The 22,455-nt window shown below is 33.7% G+C and overlaps 1 protein-coding gene across 6 annotated transcripts in view; it reads right to left on the bottom strand.

The window, feature by feature from the left end:
- CDH18 (cadherin 18) overlaps nucleotides 1-22,455 on the bottom strand; it is an 822,825-nt gene that overhangs the window by 165,382 nt on the left and 634,988 nt on the right. For 5 of the 6 annotated variants that reach the window (XM_054578303.1, XM_054578308.1, XM_054578309.1 and 2 more), the window contains one exon: nucleotides 7,523-7,642. In XM_054578303.1, the coding sequence (XP_054434278.1) occupies nucleotides 7,523-7,642 (120 nt within the window). The remainder of the gene's footprint in view (nucleotides 1-7,522; nucleotides 7,643-22,455) is intronic. The other variant, XM_054578307.1, reaches the window with a different exon arrangement.

Here is a 22,455-nt window from a genome sequence, read left to right as displayed (position 1 = left end):
TCTGTTTCTAATAACTTTTTGGTTTGTGTGTTTGTCTTATTTGTTCATTTATTGCTTTAAGTTTTATATCTCACATATGAGTGAAATTCTTTGGTTCTTGACTTTTTCTGTCTGACTTATTTCACTTAACATGATATTCTCAAGGTCCATCTATGTTGTTGCAAATGATGGTATTTTATCTTATCTTATGGCTGAATAGTAGCCCATTGCCCATACGTACCACATCTCCTTTATCCAGCCACTGCTGAAGGGCACTTTGGTTGTCTCCATGTCTTGGTCACTGTGAATAATGTTGCAGTGAACATAGGGGTGCATATATCTTTGCAAATAAATGTTTTCAAATTTTCTGGGTAGATAGCCAGAAGAGGGATTGCTGGGTCATATGGTAACTTTATTATTAGTTTTTTTAAAAAACTCAGTATTGTTTTCTATAATGACCATATCTCTTTACATTTCGACAAGCAATGAATTAGGGTTCCTTTTTCTATACAACCACCCTAGTACTTGCTATTACTTGTCTTCTTAGTAATAGCCATTCTAATATGTATAAGTGATAGAAACAAAGCAAAGACAATCAGAACAACATGGTATTGGCAGGAAAAAAAAAAGACACACAGGACAATGGAAAAAGTTGAGAGCCCCAAAATAAACCCACATATACTGGACAAAGAATTTTTTTGACAAAGAAGCCAAAAACATACAATGGAGAAAAGAAAACATCTTCAATAAATGGTGCTGGGAAAATTGAAAAGTTATATGCAAAAGAATAAAACTAGACTGCTATTTGTCACCATACACAAAAATTAACTAAAAAATGAAACAAAGACTAAATACAAAACCTGAAACAATAAATTGCATAGAATAAAACACGAGTACTAAACTTATGGACATCAATCTTAGGATTTTATAAATTCGACCTCAAAGATAAGGGAAGTAAAAATAAAAATGAATAAATGGGGCTACATCAAACTAAAAATCTGTACAACAAAATAAACCATCAACAAAACAAAAAGCCAGCCAACCAAATGGGAGAAAATATTCGCAAACAATACCTTTGATAAGGGGTTAACACTTCAAAATAAGTAGAGAACTCATCCAACTCAAGAAAAATCCTAACAATCTAATTATAAAAGTTATAAAATTATAAAAATGGACAGAGCATCTGAAGAGACACTTCTCCCAAGAAGGTATACAAATAGTCAACAGATATATAAAAAGATACTGAACTTCAGTGGCTATTAGAGAACTGCAAATCAAAGCAACAATGTGATCATCCACATTTTCTAGAAGTATATTTACCTTTTTTGTAATATTTACAAAAACCTTATTTGAAATGTCTGAAAAGAAGTTTTAACTAAATAAACCTTTACAGTGGAGCTCTCACTTTTTTTTATAAATATGTATGTTTATTGGAACCAAATATCCTTCTACAAAAAAAATGTTTTTTCTACTTTAGCTGAGAATTCAGACTCTTCATATGGTGCACCATACAGTAATTTTGGAAATTTTTTACTACCTTAAAGAAAAAGAGAAAAATGAGAACTTTACTGAGTATGTAGAGTTTCCAAGGAAAAGAGGCTAAGAGCACTGCATTACTTTCTTCATTGGAACAGATGTCAATCTAAATTTATATTCAAAACAAAACAAAACAGAAGCATAACACTTCAATAATGTTATCAATGTACTGTGCTACTAAGTACACCTTAGTAGTTGATCATGAAGTATTTCCAAGTTATTTGGAATAAAGCTTAGAAGTTCGAATAAAAATATTTATGAATTATTTCACTATGTTAATTTAACTTTAACATGACTAAATAGCTTAATTTTTCATAGGAAGGCCAATTAAATACTCCCCTTATGCCACTTACAATAATGCCTTGTAAAATAAGTTGTAATACTGCTTGTTCCTTTAGAACCAACAGACATCGTTAAGTGTTGTGGATTTTTATTTGATGTCATGTGTGCTGCTCTCTGTGGGATAGAATAGATGCTATTAATGGAGGGGCGTTTGATTGACAATAGATTTGAAACCCACTGTCCACTCTTTTTAAATATCATATTGCAGAAACCATTTAAGTGCCAAAACACACTAAGATAATTAAAAATATATCTGGCATGATTGTTGTACATAATTAATGTGTAGCCTTTCTAGTCTTATTTTTCTGTATTTGAATATTAAGTATAGATTTTTTCAGCAGAAATGTTTCAACTGCTGTATTTTCAATGAAATATTTATTCTTTAATGTATAAAAATATATAAAGATTGTACAAACATAATTCACAAGTTTAAAATATAAGTGCATTTATATTAAAGTGAATAAATGTTTAAATGGTCATTTTTGTGTGCAGCTAGAAACCACTAACAGTACCGTTTACGCAGATATATTGACACCATTATTGATGATCCTGATTCACATATTTCATATTAAATATGGTAAACTGGTATTCACTATAGTCAGCATTTTAAACAATTATAAATAAATCTTAACCAGGATTTTGTAAACCAGCAGAGTCCTCTGTTTTTACCTGATTCCAGGTTTTTATCCAGAATTTTAGGTTTCCTGAATTGACCATCAGGAAGATTTAACGTATCTGTGAGAAATAGGCACTGGCATAACTAAACATATATGCAAATAACATGAAGTAATTCTCAAGGTAGTGATCATGAAACAGTTAAGTGCAGAGAGTCATCAGCTGGCTATAAAGGTCATGACCATAAACAGAGCTGCATTCTCAATTAAACACTGCACACCTGCTCCTTGTGCATCTCCTGTTCTGGATCTAAGAGCCTGGAAATATACATGGTACATTTCTGATTTTTGTCTATGACCTAAGTCAGGAAAAGTAGTTCCTTTTTGCAGCAAATCAATAATTCAGCTTCTGTTTTTATCACTTGACAGAAATTCCATATTTTGTAAAGAGGCATAGGAACTTTGAACATATTGATTTACTTTTAATGCAGTTAGCGCCGTATTAACTAGACTAGAACTAAGATTTGTATTCATACACAACTATCAGCCCAGATTTCTTTTGCTTTGGTTCTCTAACCACTTCATATGACTTTCTCACTCAGCAGCCTTTTTCAGAATGCCTTGTTTAGGGTTAAGAGTTTTCATGAACATGAAAATGTTCCTTCCTTTGATAACTCTGACATGTTTTCTTACTGAATTAAAATCACTATATTCAAATAGAATTATCCTCAATAAACCTACATTAAGGTAATTTTTATGTATATCTAGGCAGAAATACTGTCTTTTATATTCCATTATTATCTCCTATAGTGTATTCTTTCATTGTCTACTATATCTTACAAATGGTAATGTTATGCTATCATTTGTTAATGGAAATTCCCCCTTTATTGTTATGCATTAAGCAAACGACATAAAATAGATACCTTGAAAGAGCTTATTTAAAACAATAAATTATTCACAAGGTTGGTTTCATATTGATTGGTGCAATTTCAGTGACAAACAATATAGAACTTATTAAATCAATTATGTATGGTATAGTTACTCAGGAGGCACATAATTCAAATATATAGATGCAGCAATTCATAGATTGTTTATAAAATAGGAAACAAGACCTCACTGGTAGCTCCTCATTGCAAAGTTATGGTGATTATCAAAATGTACCTTTTAATATAATAAAACAATACAACCCCAAGTCCTGATCTTAACCGTAAGCATGTACAACTTGACCTGGGCACAAAAGTTCTGCTGTATTTGAGTTTGTGTTCATTGAAAGTAATTGGAAACTTACTGAAACATAGTCATGCCAAATGAATGGAAAGAATAAAAGAGTTACTATGAAAATGTAAATTTACAAGTAACTACTATCCTAATACTTATATAACAGCCCTTCTATAGCAACTGATTCTTAAGTTTTTAGTGTTTGTAGTACTTTGTTATTTTAAGTACAATTTCCACTAAATTCATTAGTTTGAGGGTGTTTAATTGCACATCAATGGGTCTTTTAAGCTTAAATTACCAAAAAGTCATAGCTTTAAAGAGAATAATGAACATTCTGTTTCATAATCCCTATTAGCACAGACAACTAAGATATTTGAATAATCTTTATAGTGGTACATATACCCATATTTTCCCAAGATACTTGGCAAATATAAGAATGAAATGAAAATATCAACATAGAGGGATACATTTCACACCATGAATCATTTTGCTTAGAAAAGATCAAAAACAGTAAGAGATGATTTTATAGAGCTGGATTTGAGTAGCAGCCTATTTAAGTTTCAAATAACTTTTTTGTTTTGTTTAATGAAGTTCTGAATTATCCTATAGATAAGTATAACCAAATATAATCCATAGTTGAATATTGTGTTATTGATATATTTGCTTTACTAATGCACAAACTGCAGCAGAGTATAACACTGATCGAATCTTGTCCTCAGAGGCCTGCTTTATCCCTCCAGAGTGCAGATGCACATACACACAGACGCATGCAAATGTTCAGACTTGCAGACACATACACACTCAGAACTACTGTCTGTTTTCTAACAAGTTGAAGAAAGGCATAGAAGATTTTTAAAATTTATATAGGAAATTTATATCTTAGCAATACTCTTAAATAACTACAATATTTATTTATAAATAAACACTTTGCTATGTATAAAGCAGTTAATGGGCTAAAGCCATATGTGTGTCTGCACATCTGTGCATGTGTTGCATGTGTGTGTGTGATCCTAAGCAAGGCAACTGAAACACAGCCTTCTTGTCTCCTTTCTCTAGAAAGATATATATTTAAAGTGAGATATATCACTTTTATATGTAAAGCAACCATGATTATTGAGAAATAGAACAAAATAAGGAACACATAGATAATAAATTATTTTAAGATTTTTTATCACTAAAATGGCAATCATAGTACAATATGTAAACATACCACATCAAAGTTGAACACCTTAAATTTATACAATGTTATAGGTTAAGTATCTTTTAACCAAATGAATATGTTCAATTGATTCCAAATCCTCCAACCAGAGCAACAATGTTTACACATAGGTATGTATATTTTGTCCCATAAATTTGATTATCAGGTTAAAAAATATTTTTATTTTTAAATATTTAGTAATATCTTGGTACTAACACAACTTGCATATCTCATATTCAGTAAAGGTAACATTGTATTATTTATTTATCCTGATTTCTACTTTTTACTTTTAAAATTACATAATTTATTCTAAAATTATAATAACTATATGTGCATATAAGAGGTCTGTCCAGAAAAAGTCCAGTCGTTACTAATATAACGAGAGCAGTTTGTGTGACGTTGATGTAACCTGGCAGCCAAAAGAGTGGACTGGAATGCGCATGCATGAACAATGATGACTTCATTGTACTAGCCAGTGGGGGTGGTAGATACCATTGAGTGAGGATGTGTACTGTGTGGCTGTCATATTCAAAGTGATTGAGTGAGTAGAGCAATGAATAAGCATCAAATTTTGTGGTAAGCTTAAACATTCCTCTGCGGCTACTATACAGATGATTCAGAAGGCAGCAGCTGTGGGCAGCTGGTGATTGGCAGCTTCATTATGACAACCTGCCCGCCCATGGATCACATCTCAAGCAGAGTTTTTGGGAAAACATCAAATCACCCAGCTGATTTAGTCCCCTTACAGCCCATATTTGGTGCCCTGCGACTTCTGGCTTTTCCCAAAATTAAATCATCCTTGAAAGGCAAGAGATTTGAGACCATCGATGAGATTCAGGAAAATATGACAAAGCAACTGACGGCAATGGGGAGAACTGTGTGAGGTCCCAAGGTGCCTGTTTTGAAGGGGACTGAGGTGTCATCATCTTATGTACAATGTTTCTTATATTTCGTATTTTCTTCAATATACATTCCTATTTCGTATTACGTGGCTGGATACCTTCTGGACAGACCTTGTATATGTATATGTGTATATTCTTTATTTACATATCTATATCCATGTATACTCTACATTGTTTTATTCATAAGGTATGAGAAAAAAGGGGTTAAGCCATATGCCTGAAATCTATCTTTGCCCAGTGTACTTATGTGCTGGATCATGACAAGTAAAGAAGGAGGGCAAGTAACCTGGTCAAATTCTCTTGTAAACATGTTAATGATAATAGTCTTGGCTATCTAATAATATTCACCATTGGAATTGTGCTTGTTTATAACCCCTTTTCAGTTCCATGTGCCACATTGTCTAACATAATGGTAAACAAACATAGTGTCTAGAATTGTGGAGCAGGGTTCCCAGAAAAATGTTTTCTATGCTATGTCTATGAATCTATGGAGGTATGTATGACCAAGCATGGCTCTCTGTGTTAGTTATGTGATAGTACCCTTCACTCAAAGACCCCACTTGTTTACCTTATTCAGAATGCATCATGGATCTCTCTCTGTGCTTCATCTATCTCTTCTAATTATGTATATCTTTGAAAATATTAGTAAACTTGAGACTTGTTTTGTACTGAACAGTTGGCTACATTAAAAATGAGTTTTATATTTAGCTAAGATTTTATTAAAAAAATTGTCAATGGGCCCAGAGCTTTTTGTGGTTTTTAGATTAGCTGCTGTAACATAACCCTATGATGCATTATTGAGTATCTCTCATTTCCATTTTAGCATCACATCATATATGATTGTTTTGGCCAGAAAAATAGAGAGGAAAGAGAGCAAAATTCATAATTTCCTTAAAAATATTGATATGCCTTTGGATTTATTCTCACTTAATTTCTCATAATTAATATAATACTTGAGAGCTAAAAATTACCTCATTATGAAAAAAGTCCATTGAAGACATAATTCTTCAATGTAATACATAACAACTTGTATGACAATCAAATTCAAATGAAGTGTAAAATAATCTAAATAATCACTTACCCTGTTTTGCAAAGAATTAAACTAATGTGTAAACAAAACAAATAATACACTGGAAAATCTCATCTTATGTAATACTTCATGTCTGTTTTAAGCAAAGATTAGTTCATTATCTGATATAGATAAACATAGTAGATAATCAAAATATTAAGGACAGCAGTTAATTTATCTTCAATTATTCCATCACATTTTTTTAGGCAAGAAAGAACATTTTCAAATGTGCTGAAATAGCAATGTCTGATGTAGAAGAGTACAAGAAATATAAGAGGCCCTTAAACAATAGAGGAGTTAGGGGTGATGACTTCCACACAGTCAAAAATCTGTGATATTCTGACTCCCCAAAACTTAACTACTGATAGCATACTGTTGACCATAAGCCTTACCAATTACATCAACAATTAACACATATTTTATATAATATACGTATTATATATTGTATTCTTACAATAAATTATGCTAGAGACAAGAAAATGATATCAAGACAATCATAAGCAATTTAAATACATTTATAGTACCACATGTAATTATCTAAAACAATTTTCATATAAGTGAACCTGCCTAATTCCAACCCATGTTGTTCAACGTTCAACAACAAAAACATTCCTTTCTTTTATGTACACACACCTGCACATAAATTATACATAAATGCACTAACCTGTTTTAGGATCTACAGAAAAGTAGGGTTGTCCCTGGAGAATGCTGTAAACCACCCTGGCGCTGTTTCCATAGGTAGGGTCATCTGCATCAGTAGCTGTCACCTGTAGAACAGAGGTACCTGTGCATTCAGGAAAACAAATTTTAGTGTGTTATGGTATTTAGCACATGAGTACGTTGTACACAGAAAAGAGCTATGCTGAAATATCTATGGAGAGCTATAATGGATATGTCCCAGTAAATTTTATTCTTAGATTTAGCTATCAAACATATTCCTCACTTTTCTTTCCCCGTTATCAACTGTCATAAATGAGTCAAAAATAGTATATTTTATCTTAGCCCTTTTGATATGACTGTCTATGTGCTGATAACATAAAAGGCCTATTTTGATGCTCATATTATCAGCTTTGGGTTGGACTGATGTTCAAGACTCAAATCGGTCTTATTTGAGGGGCAAATCAAAATTGTGATGAGGATGTATATTGCATGTTACACGGCAATTCAGAAACCAGTCGTGGAAAGTCTTGTGATTAGTTGGGAAGGTGAGTGAGTTGACATGAAATTATTAATGGCATCAAAATAGCTCATTCAAGTCTTTTCCATCATTCATGCTCTTTTTATTTCTTACATGAGTGATTAATGAGACTCCTAACCGGTTCCTAAGTTTCAGTTAACATTCTTTAGTCTCTTCTACACAGCACCGATATAATTATCTTTCCACACGGGTGTCAAAATATTCCTATCACACTAAATTTTTGGCAATTAAAATGTATTTAAAGTAATTTATAAACTTTAAAATATATTTTGCAGGGAAACATGTGGGACAACTATAATTGAATAAGAATAAAAATAAATAAAAATTTAAAAAATACACCTGCAACACTAAAATTTGTGGCTCTATTATGCTGGTTTATGTTTACACCTGTAAAACATCATTTAAATGGTTAGATAAATCTATCTAATATTACAGTTGTTCCCAAATAAAACTGATTTAAGTGTAACATGACAACCATCTATTAAGGGCTATACAACTTCACTGTAGAATTAGTGGGTTAGAGCTCTTATTTATTCATAACATATATTTGATGAGTCATCTACTACTGAATTCTTGATCTTTAGTTTGTCTAACTGAAAAATGTACCTAATCATCTGGGTTATATATCAAACAAAAATATTTTCACAATCAAATGAGCCTTTATAAAATTCTGCATTCATTTTGATAATTGACTATGGAAGTACTGAAAATTGTCGGTCTTTAATTTTAGTAATTACTTCAAATATGTGTTACGGCACACCTATTATAGGCCTAATCTCTGTTCAACTACAAATTTTTACTTCCATGTTGAAACTCAGACACAACTTTAAACAAAGCTTGTTTTTGGCCTCCAAAGGATGCTAGGAAACTAAAAGAGTTACTATGCCGAGTGCACCTGACAGTTCCTATTAGCAGATCAAAAATGTATGTGATTTTTAATAATACACTGTGGTTCTGGGCTCTAACTAGTATTTTTACATTGATATCCAAGGGGAAATATAATTAGTCATTATGCATACCCAAAAGGGGAGTGCTGCCTGGGTTATATCTAAAAGAAATCTCTAATTATAGGTAATAAAATATAATAGCAACACCAAATGCTAGTGAGAATGCTGAGAAATTAGGTTACTCAAACATTGCTGGTGGAGATGTAAGTTTAGCAGATTCTTGTCAAAGAGAACATACATCTACCATACAACCCAGCAAGCTGTACTCTTGGGCATTCATATTGAAATAATAAAAATGTATGCCCATATAAAAACTTGTTTATAACATTCATGGTAATATTATTCATAGTAGCCCCCAAAAGAAAACAACTCAGGTGCCTTTCAGTGGGAAACTAAACCAACTGTGGTGCATTTATACTATGACTTACTGTTCAGCAACAAAAATAAACAGACTATTGATATTTATGAAAACTTAAATGAATCTTCAAGGAATTATACCTAGTTAAAAAGGCCAATCCTGAAAGGTTATATAATTTCATTTATTTGAGATTCTTGAAATGATGAAGTTTTAGAAATGGGTAACAAATTAGTAGTTGTCAGAGGTTAGGGGAAGTACAGATGGTTGGTTTGGTTATAAAACAACAATGAGGTATACTCATAATGTTGGAACTCTTCAGTGTATTGTTTATGGTGGTAGGCCCGTGAACATACACAGGTGAGAAATTCAATAGAACTGCAACACACACACACAAGTAAAACTAAAGAAATCTAAATAAAAGTGGTAAATTAAATCACTTCAATAACCTGATTATGGTATTGTTACCATAGGTAGCTAGTTATTAATAAGAAAGAGAGCAAAGGGAATTACACGTTGAGTTTAATAAACTCAGAGAATAGTCTGTTTGCTTAGTTAGGAAGCTATTGCAATTGCAGACTCATTGACACACTCCAGGGATCTGCCGCAGGGGAGACTTAATCCTAGCAGCAGTGGAAATCTCCCCAGGAGACTTGCTTGCCCTCCAGTACCAAATTGTTGAAGAGCTTAGGGAGAGGTGCTTGACCATAGAGGCCTGCCAGTCCAACTAGGATGTGGACCCATCATCATAAGTTTGCTAAAGCTTGGGGGAAGTTGATTGGTTATTTTGAAAAAGCTCCTGGTTATAACCCCAAGGAAACAAAGAATCTCCCTCTCTCTCCATCCTGCCCCCTCTGTTGTTTGGTGACCTGCACTCACCCCATTCATGTGTGCAGTCTCTCTTGCCCTGGAACACACACAACCATTGTGGGTTAGCAGCCGTGTGGAGGTGCAGCAGACCATGTGGGCTCCAAAGGACTATACTTTAATATGAAACAGAAACTCTGGGCGGCGACATTTGTTTTGACCTTGCTGAAAACAAAATTGGAATTTTTCCATGAAGACTGGACTGCAAATCCAGGGGCAGATTTATACCTGAATAAATTTCACCACACCTTAATCCCCTGTGTGTGGGTCCATGAAAGGCTTTTGCTGCAATCCCATGGACAAGCCTGATTTCCACCAACAACAATATCACTTAAGAGTTTTATAATATGCTCTCATTGGAAAAAACTGGGTAAAGGATACAGGTATAAGTGATCTTTCCATATCACTCCTCATGACTGCATGTGAAGCTAAGATCTCAAAATTAAAAGTGAAAAAAAAAGTCTTCTGGCCTCAATGCTAGTCATTCTTAGAAAGCCTTATTTATGTGTAGCATGGATTTTCACATTATAGCACAACATGTTCTGGCTTTATTACTTTATTACTTCCCAAAGCTAGTTACATGTAAACTGTCTTTTTCACTACTAACTATAATTATTACTATTATAGAATATTAATGACAGTTGCTCCATACCCAACAGTCATCTCTCCAGCTTGTTCAGAGAATACTAGTAGGTACATATTTACAGATATAAGTTCATTTAGGAGACATTTTCATTGTTACCTCATTGAAAAAAATGTGTAGTAACTTACCAGGTCAGGTTATAAGAACTGATAAAATGTTATGAAATTATACCAGTCAGATCTTTGATCTGATGGGGAAAATGTTGCTAGTACCCAGCATGTAGAGATTACTAGGATTCAAAAAAGAGAAAACAGTATAGAAAGGTGTAAAATAATGAACATTAAGAAACCACACTTAGAAAACCCTGCGTTTTTGAAACTTGCTTTGGTTTTGCAACAGTGATTGAAGTCTCAATAGTTTTTAAAGTCTTAACGTAGTCCCCAAGCAACCGTTCTATGGAGAAAGCTGAGAAAACAAACAATGCAAAATCAGGCCTCCTTAGGGTGGTAGGCTGGATCAATACCTGAGAGACAGAGTTTTGCTTGGCTTGAGGTGTCTATTAAAGTCCAGGCTTGTTAAGTGAAAGCTGAGAAGCATGAAGGGAGTGACATGTGAAATAAAGAACAAAAGAGGAAAGGAGAAAGAAAAGAAGGAATGATAGCCTGGAGGTATTGAGTAAGGGATGGTTTAACAAAAGAGAGGAAAGTAAACAGCAGAAAAATGTTTCATGGGAAGAAATGAAAATATAATGGCCCTTTACCCTGGTCAAAAAGTATAGCATATTTCTGTGCTGTAGGTCTCAAAGGTATTAGGACGTTCTATTTATGTCTAAAACAATGACCTCTCTCATTGTACTTTGGTGGCATCTGAAGGTATCAAGCCGCCACTTTGAGTATACTGACTGCTGGTTGAAGGCAGAATAGGTATATGTGTACAGTATCAACCAACACAAAGTCAACCTACCCCAAGGGAAAGGAACAGGAGAGAGAAATGGCAGCTACAGAAAATGAATGCTTTGCTCGACTGTTCAAGGATTTCTTACCAAGGGAAATTGATATAGGACTGTCACGCCAAAAGAAAATTACATAATCTCTAATTAATTTAAAGTTCAGGTGGGAAAATATAAGAATCAGTGGTGCTTTTGGAATACATTAGGAAATAAAGGCTTTCTTTTTTATTAAAAATATATATATAATCAAAAAATTAAAACATCTTTTTAAAGTAAAATCTTCTTTTATTGTTGTTTGTTCAAGTACAGCTGACCCAGTTTTCCCTCCGTCACTCTCCCCTGCCCTGCCCACCCCCTGCTCCCTCAGTCAGCCCCTCATGTTGTCTTTGAGGGGTATGTTTTGTGTAGGGTTATTTCCCTTGAAAATGTGTAAGTTCAAGTTCTAACTCAAAGTGTGGCTCTATTTGGATAGAGGGTCATTGTCAATACAATTAATTTAAATGAGGTCTTTCTGGAGTAGACAGGGCCCCTAATCCAGTATGTCTTGGAGTCCTTATTAAAAATGGAGAATTTGAAGACAGACAGAACACACACATGCGCACACCCCGCCCCCCGCCCCCCGCCCATGCACAGTGGAGTGTATGTGAAAATGAAAGCAGAGATTATGATGATACTTCCACAAGTCAAGGAAAGCCAAGGGGGTCTAGAAAACTACTAGAAGCTGGAGAAAAGGCTTGAAACAAATCCTTGCATGGTGATTTGAGAAAGAGCTTGGCTTACTGTCATCTTGACCTCAGACTTCTAGCTTCAGGAACACTGAGACAATAACTTTCTGTTGTTTCAAGCCCTCCAGTGTGTGGGACTTTGGTACAGCAGCCCTAGCTAACTAACACAGTGTGTTACACTTGCAGTGGAAAGAATGGCCTTTATTCTTAGAATTTAGAGCAGTTTCTTTTACAGATTTTGAACAAGAGTTTGAGGTTACAAGTCAAAAAGAAATAATGCATAATTCCCTATACTATTGATACCAGATACATCATAAATAAGATAAAACCAGAAGTTAATCTCACAAATAGAAAACTTATTACAGCAGGTAAAAAAGTAATGGTATTTGATTTTTTTGAAAATTAGGCACTACTAGTAATCTAACCCATTGGCATTTTTAAGTAAAATAATGACATATTTGTTGGTTATTTTAATTAAGATTTCTTATTCTTCTTTAAAAGTTTAAATGAAAAACTCATCAAAATGTATAAATCTGTCTGAGAAAAGTGTCCCACACTGGACCACTTAATTCCTTTATTGATGCTATGTGCCCTAACTGCATTCATAGCAGAAAAGAAAAATTATCACTCTCTTCTGTGCTGTATTTCTAAATGAAAATACATAAAGTGATGCATAAAAGCCAATCATTCCACTAAAATATTAACATGAGAATCTAATTTCCTCTGAAAGTTATTATATGGATTTGGTCAATAGATAATAAATCAACAACCCTTTCCCTACATATGTAGTTTTCACCAAAGAAAACTTTTTAAAGCACTATATAAACTTTTTAAAATTTTTTACAACTTTTCCATTGAAAACACTAATTATAGACACATTGTATTGTAAAGTTTCATTAGATATTTAGTGTACAATCTTTTCATGGTGAATATTTCCTATGGTGCACTCTTAGCTGTTCCCATATACAGATCAACATCCCTCAGCTGTTGTTTTATACTAATCTGAAACAGTTAGAAGTACCTAAAACTCACTTTCAAGATATCTTTTTCACAAAGTAGGCTTAAGTCTTGGTTTCCTTTGGGGATTGCCCTGTTTAATTCTTTTCACTCAGTTTCATTTTATACTATGGCTTTATAAACAGCACACATTTTGTAAAGTTACATTATCAATGAGAAGCAGAAAGAGCGGACTTCCTTGAATGTCTCTAGAGACCAATTTGAAGTACTTAATAAAGCATTTTAATACAAAGTGAATAGTCTCTGAGATTGCAAATTGTATGCACCACTGGTCAGGGTTCACAGCTCTGATAAAATCTCAAGTGAATCAGTATTGAGCCAAAACTTTGAGTAAAAATAAGCTGAGGATTCATGAAGACTGAGAATCTCTCTCTGAAGAAATCTCTTCAGGCTTAATTCTCAGAAGATTTCCTAGGGACTTCAAAAAAGCAATAGTCATCAAGATACAACTTAAATTTCATTTTACACGAGAGGACTGTAATTTCACTAGAGTAATAACACAGGATTCTAGTCATCGTATAATTCAATAACACTTGAGTATTCACCCAAGAGTTATTGGATTAAAAAAAAAAATCCTCTGCAACAACATTTATGAAACAATTAGACATCAAAACAAAAGTCACTATTTTGTGTATTTTATACCATGTCTATGTTAATCTCTGTGTATTTTTAATTAGATTTTTATAAGAATACTTAGTGTTAAATTTCACATTACTCAATTAAATTTGATATTATATTCCTTAAATGGAAAAAATAATTAAGAAAATAATATGCATTGAGTGCCAATGATATGGGAAGCCCTTTGCTATATGCCATTTAATTCAATAATGAGATTAAACCATTGAGAAAATTACATTTAATACCAATTTACGAAAGTAAGCCCTGACATTCCAAATGTTATACAGCTGATGACTGGAGAAGGCAGAATGCAAGCTTGGGCCTATCTCTTATGATATGTGACATTCTTTCCCTTATACTCTGGTTTCTCTTCAGATCGTATAAATTTTTCGCCTTTTCCCATATACCCTTTTGCTCCACTCAGTCATGATTTGTTGAATCCTGTTTAATTGTTACATTATCCCCTGCCTTTTTCTTATTTGCTCCCTTGGTAGCATGTCATGGCAGTTCAGATGCATCTGTGTAGAGTGAGTCAACATTATATTTCATTTCCCATAGCCAAAATCCAAGTCAATAAACATATCTTTGTCAAATGAAAACGTGTAGTAAAATATTTAGGGGGAAGCAACCCCAGGCACTGACAACACCTTTATGCAATTCCATTAACCTTATAAATTGCTCACAATTCTCTCAATTGCAGTACACAGTAAAAGGCTGAATGAAAAGTGCCTGGACTGACCATATTCCCGCCGGTCTTGTATATCTTCTAAACAAATTTTCATGTTGTTTACAGATTAATACCACACTCTGTTCTGTACTGTTTACAGGAACCTATCACCTGTCATTGGTATTGATTAGCCTTTCTTATCAACTGAACAGTGACAGGTGCTAGAGGGAAAGTGGAAAATGGAAAAAGAACCCTCCTTTCCTCTGCCCCCCTCCTTCCCTATATTTCCTCCTCCTTCTGCATTAAGTGGGGCGCCTGGCAATGGCTACATTTCCTCACTGCCTCCAGCCCCCTATCAGCTGCCCCCACCCAGGGCCCTTGGGATGAAGCCTTGCTCCTGGGGCCACACGCGTTTCCCTTTTAGCGTTAGGTTAAGGGTGCTGCCCCCTTTTACTGGTTGCTTCACAATCCATGATTTGGTTTTTCATGTCTCTTACCATTTTTGTAACATTTCCCACACATGCGGTTCTTCCTCTTGATCTAACTAGATGCAAATTTGTTTTTGATGATTAAGTTCTGATTAATGTATAAGGTATTAACAGGTTTCTCAACAAATATATCTCATTATTTTTATCAGTACTGACCATATTTTACCAAATATAATGGTTATGTTCAGTACTTGAATCTAATTTCCCTGTACGGAAAGGATTTCATTTGAAAACTAGAAATTGCTAGCAAGTTCAGCTTTGTTCTGAATTGTTCTGAATAATTTTGCATTGTTTCAGCTGAGATTTTATTCAACAATAATAAAAAAGTGTAAACAAATCCAAAAACCAAATAAACAAAAAGAAACTTTAAAATAGAATATAAATATTTTATTATTGTTTGTTTACAAAAGTTGCCAATCATATTCCAGAATAATTTAATAAAGGAATAATATTTTCTCTTAATATATGTTCTATGTATTATATATGATAATTATACTTATGTAAATATATGTGGTTATTTACATACACTAATACAATTGAATTTCTATCTTTGGTTTCAATGTAAAGGAAACATTCAATATATTTAAATTTTACCAGTTATCAGTAACGTTGGTTTCTAAAATATTATAACAGTAGTCTATTTAAAATACACATTTTAAATTTACCAAAAAAAAAAGGACAAAATCATATAGGTACAAATTAAAAGCCTCTTTAGTTTTCATGCCTAATCTCACCAGATCCAATATTCCAGTGTAGTAACTCTTCTTTTGTCCTTTGACTTCTTCTTTTAAATGATGTACGTACTACATCTAAATTTCTTCCCAATACTTCACCATGCAATTTTAATCATATGAATAACTTTAGTTATGGTGGTACTACATTTAGCACTATATACAAAATGCTTAAATCCCTATATCCTGCTTCATTAATGTTCACCGCTAATATTTTACCACTAATGATTTGTGATGAAATATGTATTTCACCATTGACTTTTGTCAGTTATACATTTGAGATGTCTGTAGTATACAACATTACACTCTTTTTCCCTCTACCTCAAAAAATTACTTTTATGCTTTTTTCTATGGTTTGATTTGAAAGACGACATAAAATGAATAATGTCCCAACCATATATAAAATAGAACTTTGACCCACAGTTTGCGGCAATGAGCCCAAGAAACTCAGCTATTATCTGTAATAACCAGCCCAGGAGTCATGCTATTATCTCTGTCAGACTTTTAAGAAATTACATGACTCTCACTAGCAAATATCCAGGAAGGCAAACAACAACGATCAGCCCAAAAAGTCCAGGACTTGACTAGTAACTTCTAGTGTTCCTAAATCTTTCTCCACTCCCAACTTAAGATCAATCACATAAAGCAAAATATGCATCCTTAACCAGTTACGCAGAATGGTCTGCTTCTAGTTAGCCTCCCTAGAGCTTCCCCATGCCAGCAGCCTCCATTCATGGTACATTCCAAGCCTTTGCTTTTGTCCACAGTTCAACCTTCCCACTCCTCTGCCTGCCTTTGAGTCTCTGCCAAAAGGTAAGTAATGGTAATTGATTCTCTTGCTATAGCAAACTCTGAATGAACCACCTGCCTGTTCTCATTCGGCTGGCCTATACTTATACCCATAGATTACTAAGGTAAAAATCTTAACTGGCAGAGACTTTGTGGATCTTGTAAGGGCTTACAGTTAAGACAGAAATCAGGCCACCATGACCCTCAGGAAGTGACCACCGAACATCTGGTCGACAGCAGCAGAGTCTATGAAGACACTGGCATTCCTCCTCCTCATTGTGCCATCTCTCTCTGCCTGAGGTTCACCCCATATCTATTGCTAAGTCTTCACTCTGTACTTCATTGCTGTCCCTTCACTCTTTATCTGACTTTTAGAAAATTAAAGAAAGTTTCTAAAATAGTGCTTCAAAAAAGGAAGTCAAAATAAAAATAAAATTCCACTACAAGTAAGGTTGAATTTAGAGCACATCTGAATTTTTTGGATGGAATTTCATCAGTCTATACCCTAATGCAGTAATTCATGAATTGAGGTCAAATGATGGTGAACTAATTTATTCCAGTCAAGTAATTTCTATTATAAATTAATTAGTTCTGTTGGGGAATCCGAAGTCGAGTCTACCTTCAGAGAAGTAAGTGGAGAATATAGGAATCAGGAGCAGCATAAAATGTAATCTGGTCCATCACATAGACCATTAAACAAAAGTGAAAAATTAGGTTGGTTTATCCATTTTCTTGAATTTACAATAACAAATTTAATCATATATAGGAAAATAAAATTAACCATTACCACAAGAAGTGATAATGAAGTATTACCCGAGAGTCGAATAATGATATTTTAAAAAATTAAGAGGCTATATTTCTAAAAATCTTCCTTTTAGACAAAATTTTAGGTAAAAAATTCAACATATAATTATTCAATAACTATGCACAGAACATTGTTTCAGGTGATTTATTTTCAATAATAGAACAAAGCAAAAATAGAGTAGTAGAATCAGCCTCGTCTTTAAAAACCCTAAGATTCTGCTCTCCCATTCTTCAAATGCTGCCCTCAGATTGCATGAGAGATAGTCTGTCCCATTGCATAGCTTGCTTTTTCATTCTGTTGATAGTTTACTTTGCTGTGCAGAACATTTTAGCCTGATATGTAATCCCACTTGCTTATTTTTGCTTTTGTTACTTTTACTTTTGGTGTCAAATCCAAAAGTCACTGCCAAAACCGATTTCAAGAAACTTACCCCTATGTTTACTTCAAAGAGTTTTATAGTTTCAGATCTTACATTCATATCTATAATCTACTTTGAGTTGATTTTTGTGTACAGTATAAAAGAAGGGTCCAGATTTTTTGTTTTGCATGTGGCTGTCTAGTTTTCCTAACATCATTTATCAAACAGACTATCATTTCCCCACTATATATGCTCGGTTCCTTTGTCAACAATTAACTGACTGCATATGCATGGGTTTATTTCTGGCCTTCCTATCATGTTCCATTGATCTATGTGTTTGTCTTTATGCTGGTACCGTACTGCTTTGATTAATATAGATGTGCAGTACAATTGTTTGAAATCAGGAAATGTAATTCCCCCATCTTTGTTGTTTCTCAATATTTATTCAACTTGGGGTTTTTAGTGGTTCCACATAAATTATAGTACTGATTTTTGCATTTCTTTTGAAAATGTCATTGGAATTTTGATAAGGATTGCACTGAATCTGTAGATTGCTTTGGATGTTATGGACAGTTTACCAATATTAATTCTTCCAATCCATGAGCATAAAATATCTTGCCACTAATGTGAATTGTCTTCCATTTCTTACATTAGTGTATTACAGTTTTCACTGTATGGATCTTTCACATTTTGGTAAAATTTATTCCTAATATTTTATTGTTTTTGATAGGTATGTAAAAGGGATTATTTTCCTACTTTCTTCTGATAATCTGTTGTAAAATGGATGATGTTTTCAGCCACTGAGTTGTAGCTTGGCTTGTTACAAAACAATAGCTAACTGACATAGACAAAAAGTTGTAAGATAAAAACCAAAACATAACAAGTGAAACTTAGACACCTTTGTCCAATTTATGATTTATCAGTTGTCCTATGTGACTTGCCATATGCACTCTGCCAAGTATGAATGCAGGAGCCGCCTCACATTACTGAAACGATCTCGTTAGAAGATTATGCCCCAGGGTCATGGTTTTAAACTGGCTACTAGAATCTTGGAAGACATCCAGGGTGAAGCTCCCAAGATGTTTGGGCTGAGCTAAATCAGTCCCCCTACAAGCAGTACAATAAAGTAAGCACAGCTGGTGTCTCTACTTGTTGCTGTGCGACAAAGAACACAGCGGCAAACAGAAACCAGCCTGCGGGTATGAGACAGGAGGACAAAGGAGGCATGACCAAGATTAGGGATGTTTCGGTACATCTCCAAAAACAAGGGACCTTACAGAATTTGAGGGTCATAGAGTAAAACTTTATACATTGTTTTAATACCCCAAACTAAGTTTCATACTCCACTAAAATTAAAGTTTTAAATGATGTACACAATTTTCATTATTTCTATGATCTGTTATTATTTTAAAATGTTTTAAAATAATGTTTAATTATAGGTATATTTATTAATATACAGAAGAGAACAGACAGTGATTATGTATTTTCTTAAAATAATGTTTCTGAAAACCAAGGAAGATGTAACAGTTATTTTCAGGAAAATTGGACTCTGATCTGGTATGGTTTTCTTTCAAACAACATCTAGATATAAAACATCTTTTAAATTTTTTAAAGAATTTTTTTGTAGATTTTATTTATTTGTTTTTAGAGAAAGGGGAAGTGGGGGAGAAAAAGAGGGAGAGAAACACCAGTGCTTGGTTGCCACATGCACACCCCCACGTGGGGACCCGGGCCGCAACCCAGGTGTGTGCCCTGACTGGGAATCAAATCAGTGACCCTTTGGTTCGCAGGCTGGCACTCAATCCACTGAACCACACAAGCCAAAGACCACTTTTTAAAAATTTAAAGTGACTGCAATGCAATCAAATTTAAATTTATACTAAAAATTCCTGATTCCTGTTGCAAACAAGATTATAATTGCAGAAATCTGGGTAAACTTACATACAAATAGAAGAGACAAAATCACCATTCTTGTTTTAAAGAAAAGAGATTTAATGATACAATTAAAAATAAAAAACCTTTGTTGGGTTTTTTAAAAATAATAATATATGTCATTGTAATATTGCCAGATATCTTAGGTCTTATAATGCCCTTTTCATCTGAGAATGGCTATATTACTTACAACATAATTTTATTCATTCTATCTTCATTTCAAAAATGTGCACATGAACTTAAGTGCTGACTCCAAAAGTGGGTATAATTTTATGTCATAATTATTTTCCTCTTTGTGCCATATGACAACGAATGTCATTGACTTTTTGTTTCATATTAAGTCTCAGTTCTGAAAAATTAGACATTTAGTAAAATTATATAGCATAATTTGTAAGCTGTGGTAAAGTCATCAAAGCTGGAATGGTCAGGTACTGCAAATCACAGAAAAAGTGTTACATGTGCATTGATAAAATGTATACGAGCCTTTTCATGGGCCTATTCAGGATACATTGGCCCTCCATAACAATTCTACTGTTGTTCTGTTCATGTCTGTTCAATTTGTTTCATTTGAGTATATTTTAGGTAAGTAATAAAAAAGAGCAATATGACAGACAGTCGCTTCCTCAACACCCATCATATTTCAAATGATCTTTCTATAAATTAATACAACAAAAAAGGTAGATTTTTTTCAATTGAGAGTTATGACTTTAAAGTAGCCACGCCATTATTCTTCTTTCAGCACAAATAACTTATTCAAATCTTTACATTGCTGTTTTCATCATAGTGTGTATTTGAATATGACAATTGATATTTAAACATGAAAACTGCTACCTGCACTGACAACAGTTTTGTTCATAAGATATATACAGCATGGGCATTCTGAACAGTGGAATTTCTTTGGGAGTGACTACAAATTTAATAAATACCATATTCTCCATTTTATGATTCTATTTTTGAATGTTCGTATTATTTTATCTTGCATGTTTCCTAGGACAGTGGATCTCAACTGAGAACAATTTGGCACCCCGGAGAGCATTTGGTGATGTATGAACACATTATGATATGGCAGTAGTGAGAAAGATGCTACTGGCATTTAGTGAGTAGAGACCAGGGAACTATTAAACATCCTACAATGCGCAAATCAGCCCCCACAGCAAAAACTTCTGCAGTCCAAGGTGTCAACAATGGCAAGATTTAAAAACTTGCCCTCAGGGATATGATTCCTTAGACAGTAGTTCAAATAACATGGTGTAATTCAGAGAGAAAGAAAAACTTTTTTTAAAAACATGCGTCGAAAACCAGTTCAGTTTATTTTGTATCTTTCTTTATTAAGCCATCCAGATTCCCACAGATTTTGTTTGCTTATTATTACCCACTGACAAGAAATATGTAATTACATTATACTCTTCTCCCTGGCAACGCAGCAAATAGCGATGACTTGGAGGGCTCCATCACCATTGCTGTTACTTAGCACTGTAGCTACCCAAGAAATAATAATCTGGTATAAACTGGCACACCCAGGAAGTCTCTGGTCCTATCTTCTCTGGATTTTCATGGCATAGTTTGCTCAGCTATAAATGGGAACTCTTCATTTGCCTGATGGTCCTGTTCATTCCCCCCAACACCACACGATGCACACACACGCACACCCCCACCAAGTGGACTATGAACTCACAGGGAAGAGAGGAGTATTTTGCATTATTGCCTTTTCTATGTGAAATGCCCTTTCTTTTCGTTCTTTCTTTTTGTTCAACTGACAAACCCCTATGCATTATGTTTGATTCATAGAGGGCATCTTCTCTATTCTGCCAGCTGGACTCTGTCTCTTCTATAGTTTCCTTATATTTTGCCTGTCAAACATTATATTCATATTTTCTGTTTCAAGATATGCAGGCTGCTCAAATTTAGGGTCTTTGTCTCATTTACCGTTTCATTATTAGCCACCATCACAGTTCCCAGCACATTTCATGCTTTCAATCTTCCTTCCTCTCTCCAGAAAGACTTAGAAAGATATAAGGGGAGGAAAAAAGTTGGGTTTTTTTTTAATGATTGGTTTATTCAAAAACTCAATTTATGATTATATGATAAAAATGGTAATTTTATGAGGTATCATGCTGGGGAAAATTTTGTTTTCATCTAACAATACTATTAGCTTTTATTAATATTAGAAACTGATATATCTTTAAATTAAGTGTTAATGTTAGTTAAAATTTCTTGTGTTATCACAAATCTACATTTCGTTTATTATTACTATTTTATAAACATATGTATAATTTTAATAGATAATAGTATATTTCACTCACAACAGATAAAGCCACAACCTATTTTAAAAAGTAATCATCTTCACCTATATGTTTTTGTGTTTCCTTTGCATATTTCTTGTGTGCAACATATTCTGCAACATACACTTATTTTCTAAAATAAACTGAGGACTATTCCAAATACACTTCTAAAAACTTTCTCTTACTAAAATAATAGAGATCTCTGTATGCCAGGTATACATATACAAATCCATTCATTTCAAGGCTTCATAGGGTATCTGTACATGTTTAAAGAGGTATTTATTTG

This window comes from Pteronotus mesoamericanus, unplaced genomic scaffold (assembly GCF_021234165.1).
Source record: "Pteronotus mesoamericanus isolate MK-2021 breed Mesoamerican mustached bat unplaced genomic scaffold, CSHL_Meso_final contig_50, whole genome shotgun sequence".
Taxonomy (NCBI): domain Eukaryota; kingdom Metazoa; phylum Chordata; class Mammalia; order Chiroptera; family Mormoopidae; genus Pteronotus; species Pteronotus mesoamericanus.
Note: the sequence above shows the minus strand (reverse complement) of the source record. Positions and strands in the feature narration are given on the sequence as shown.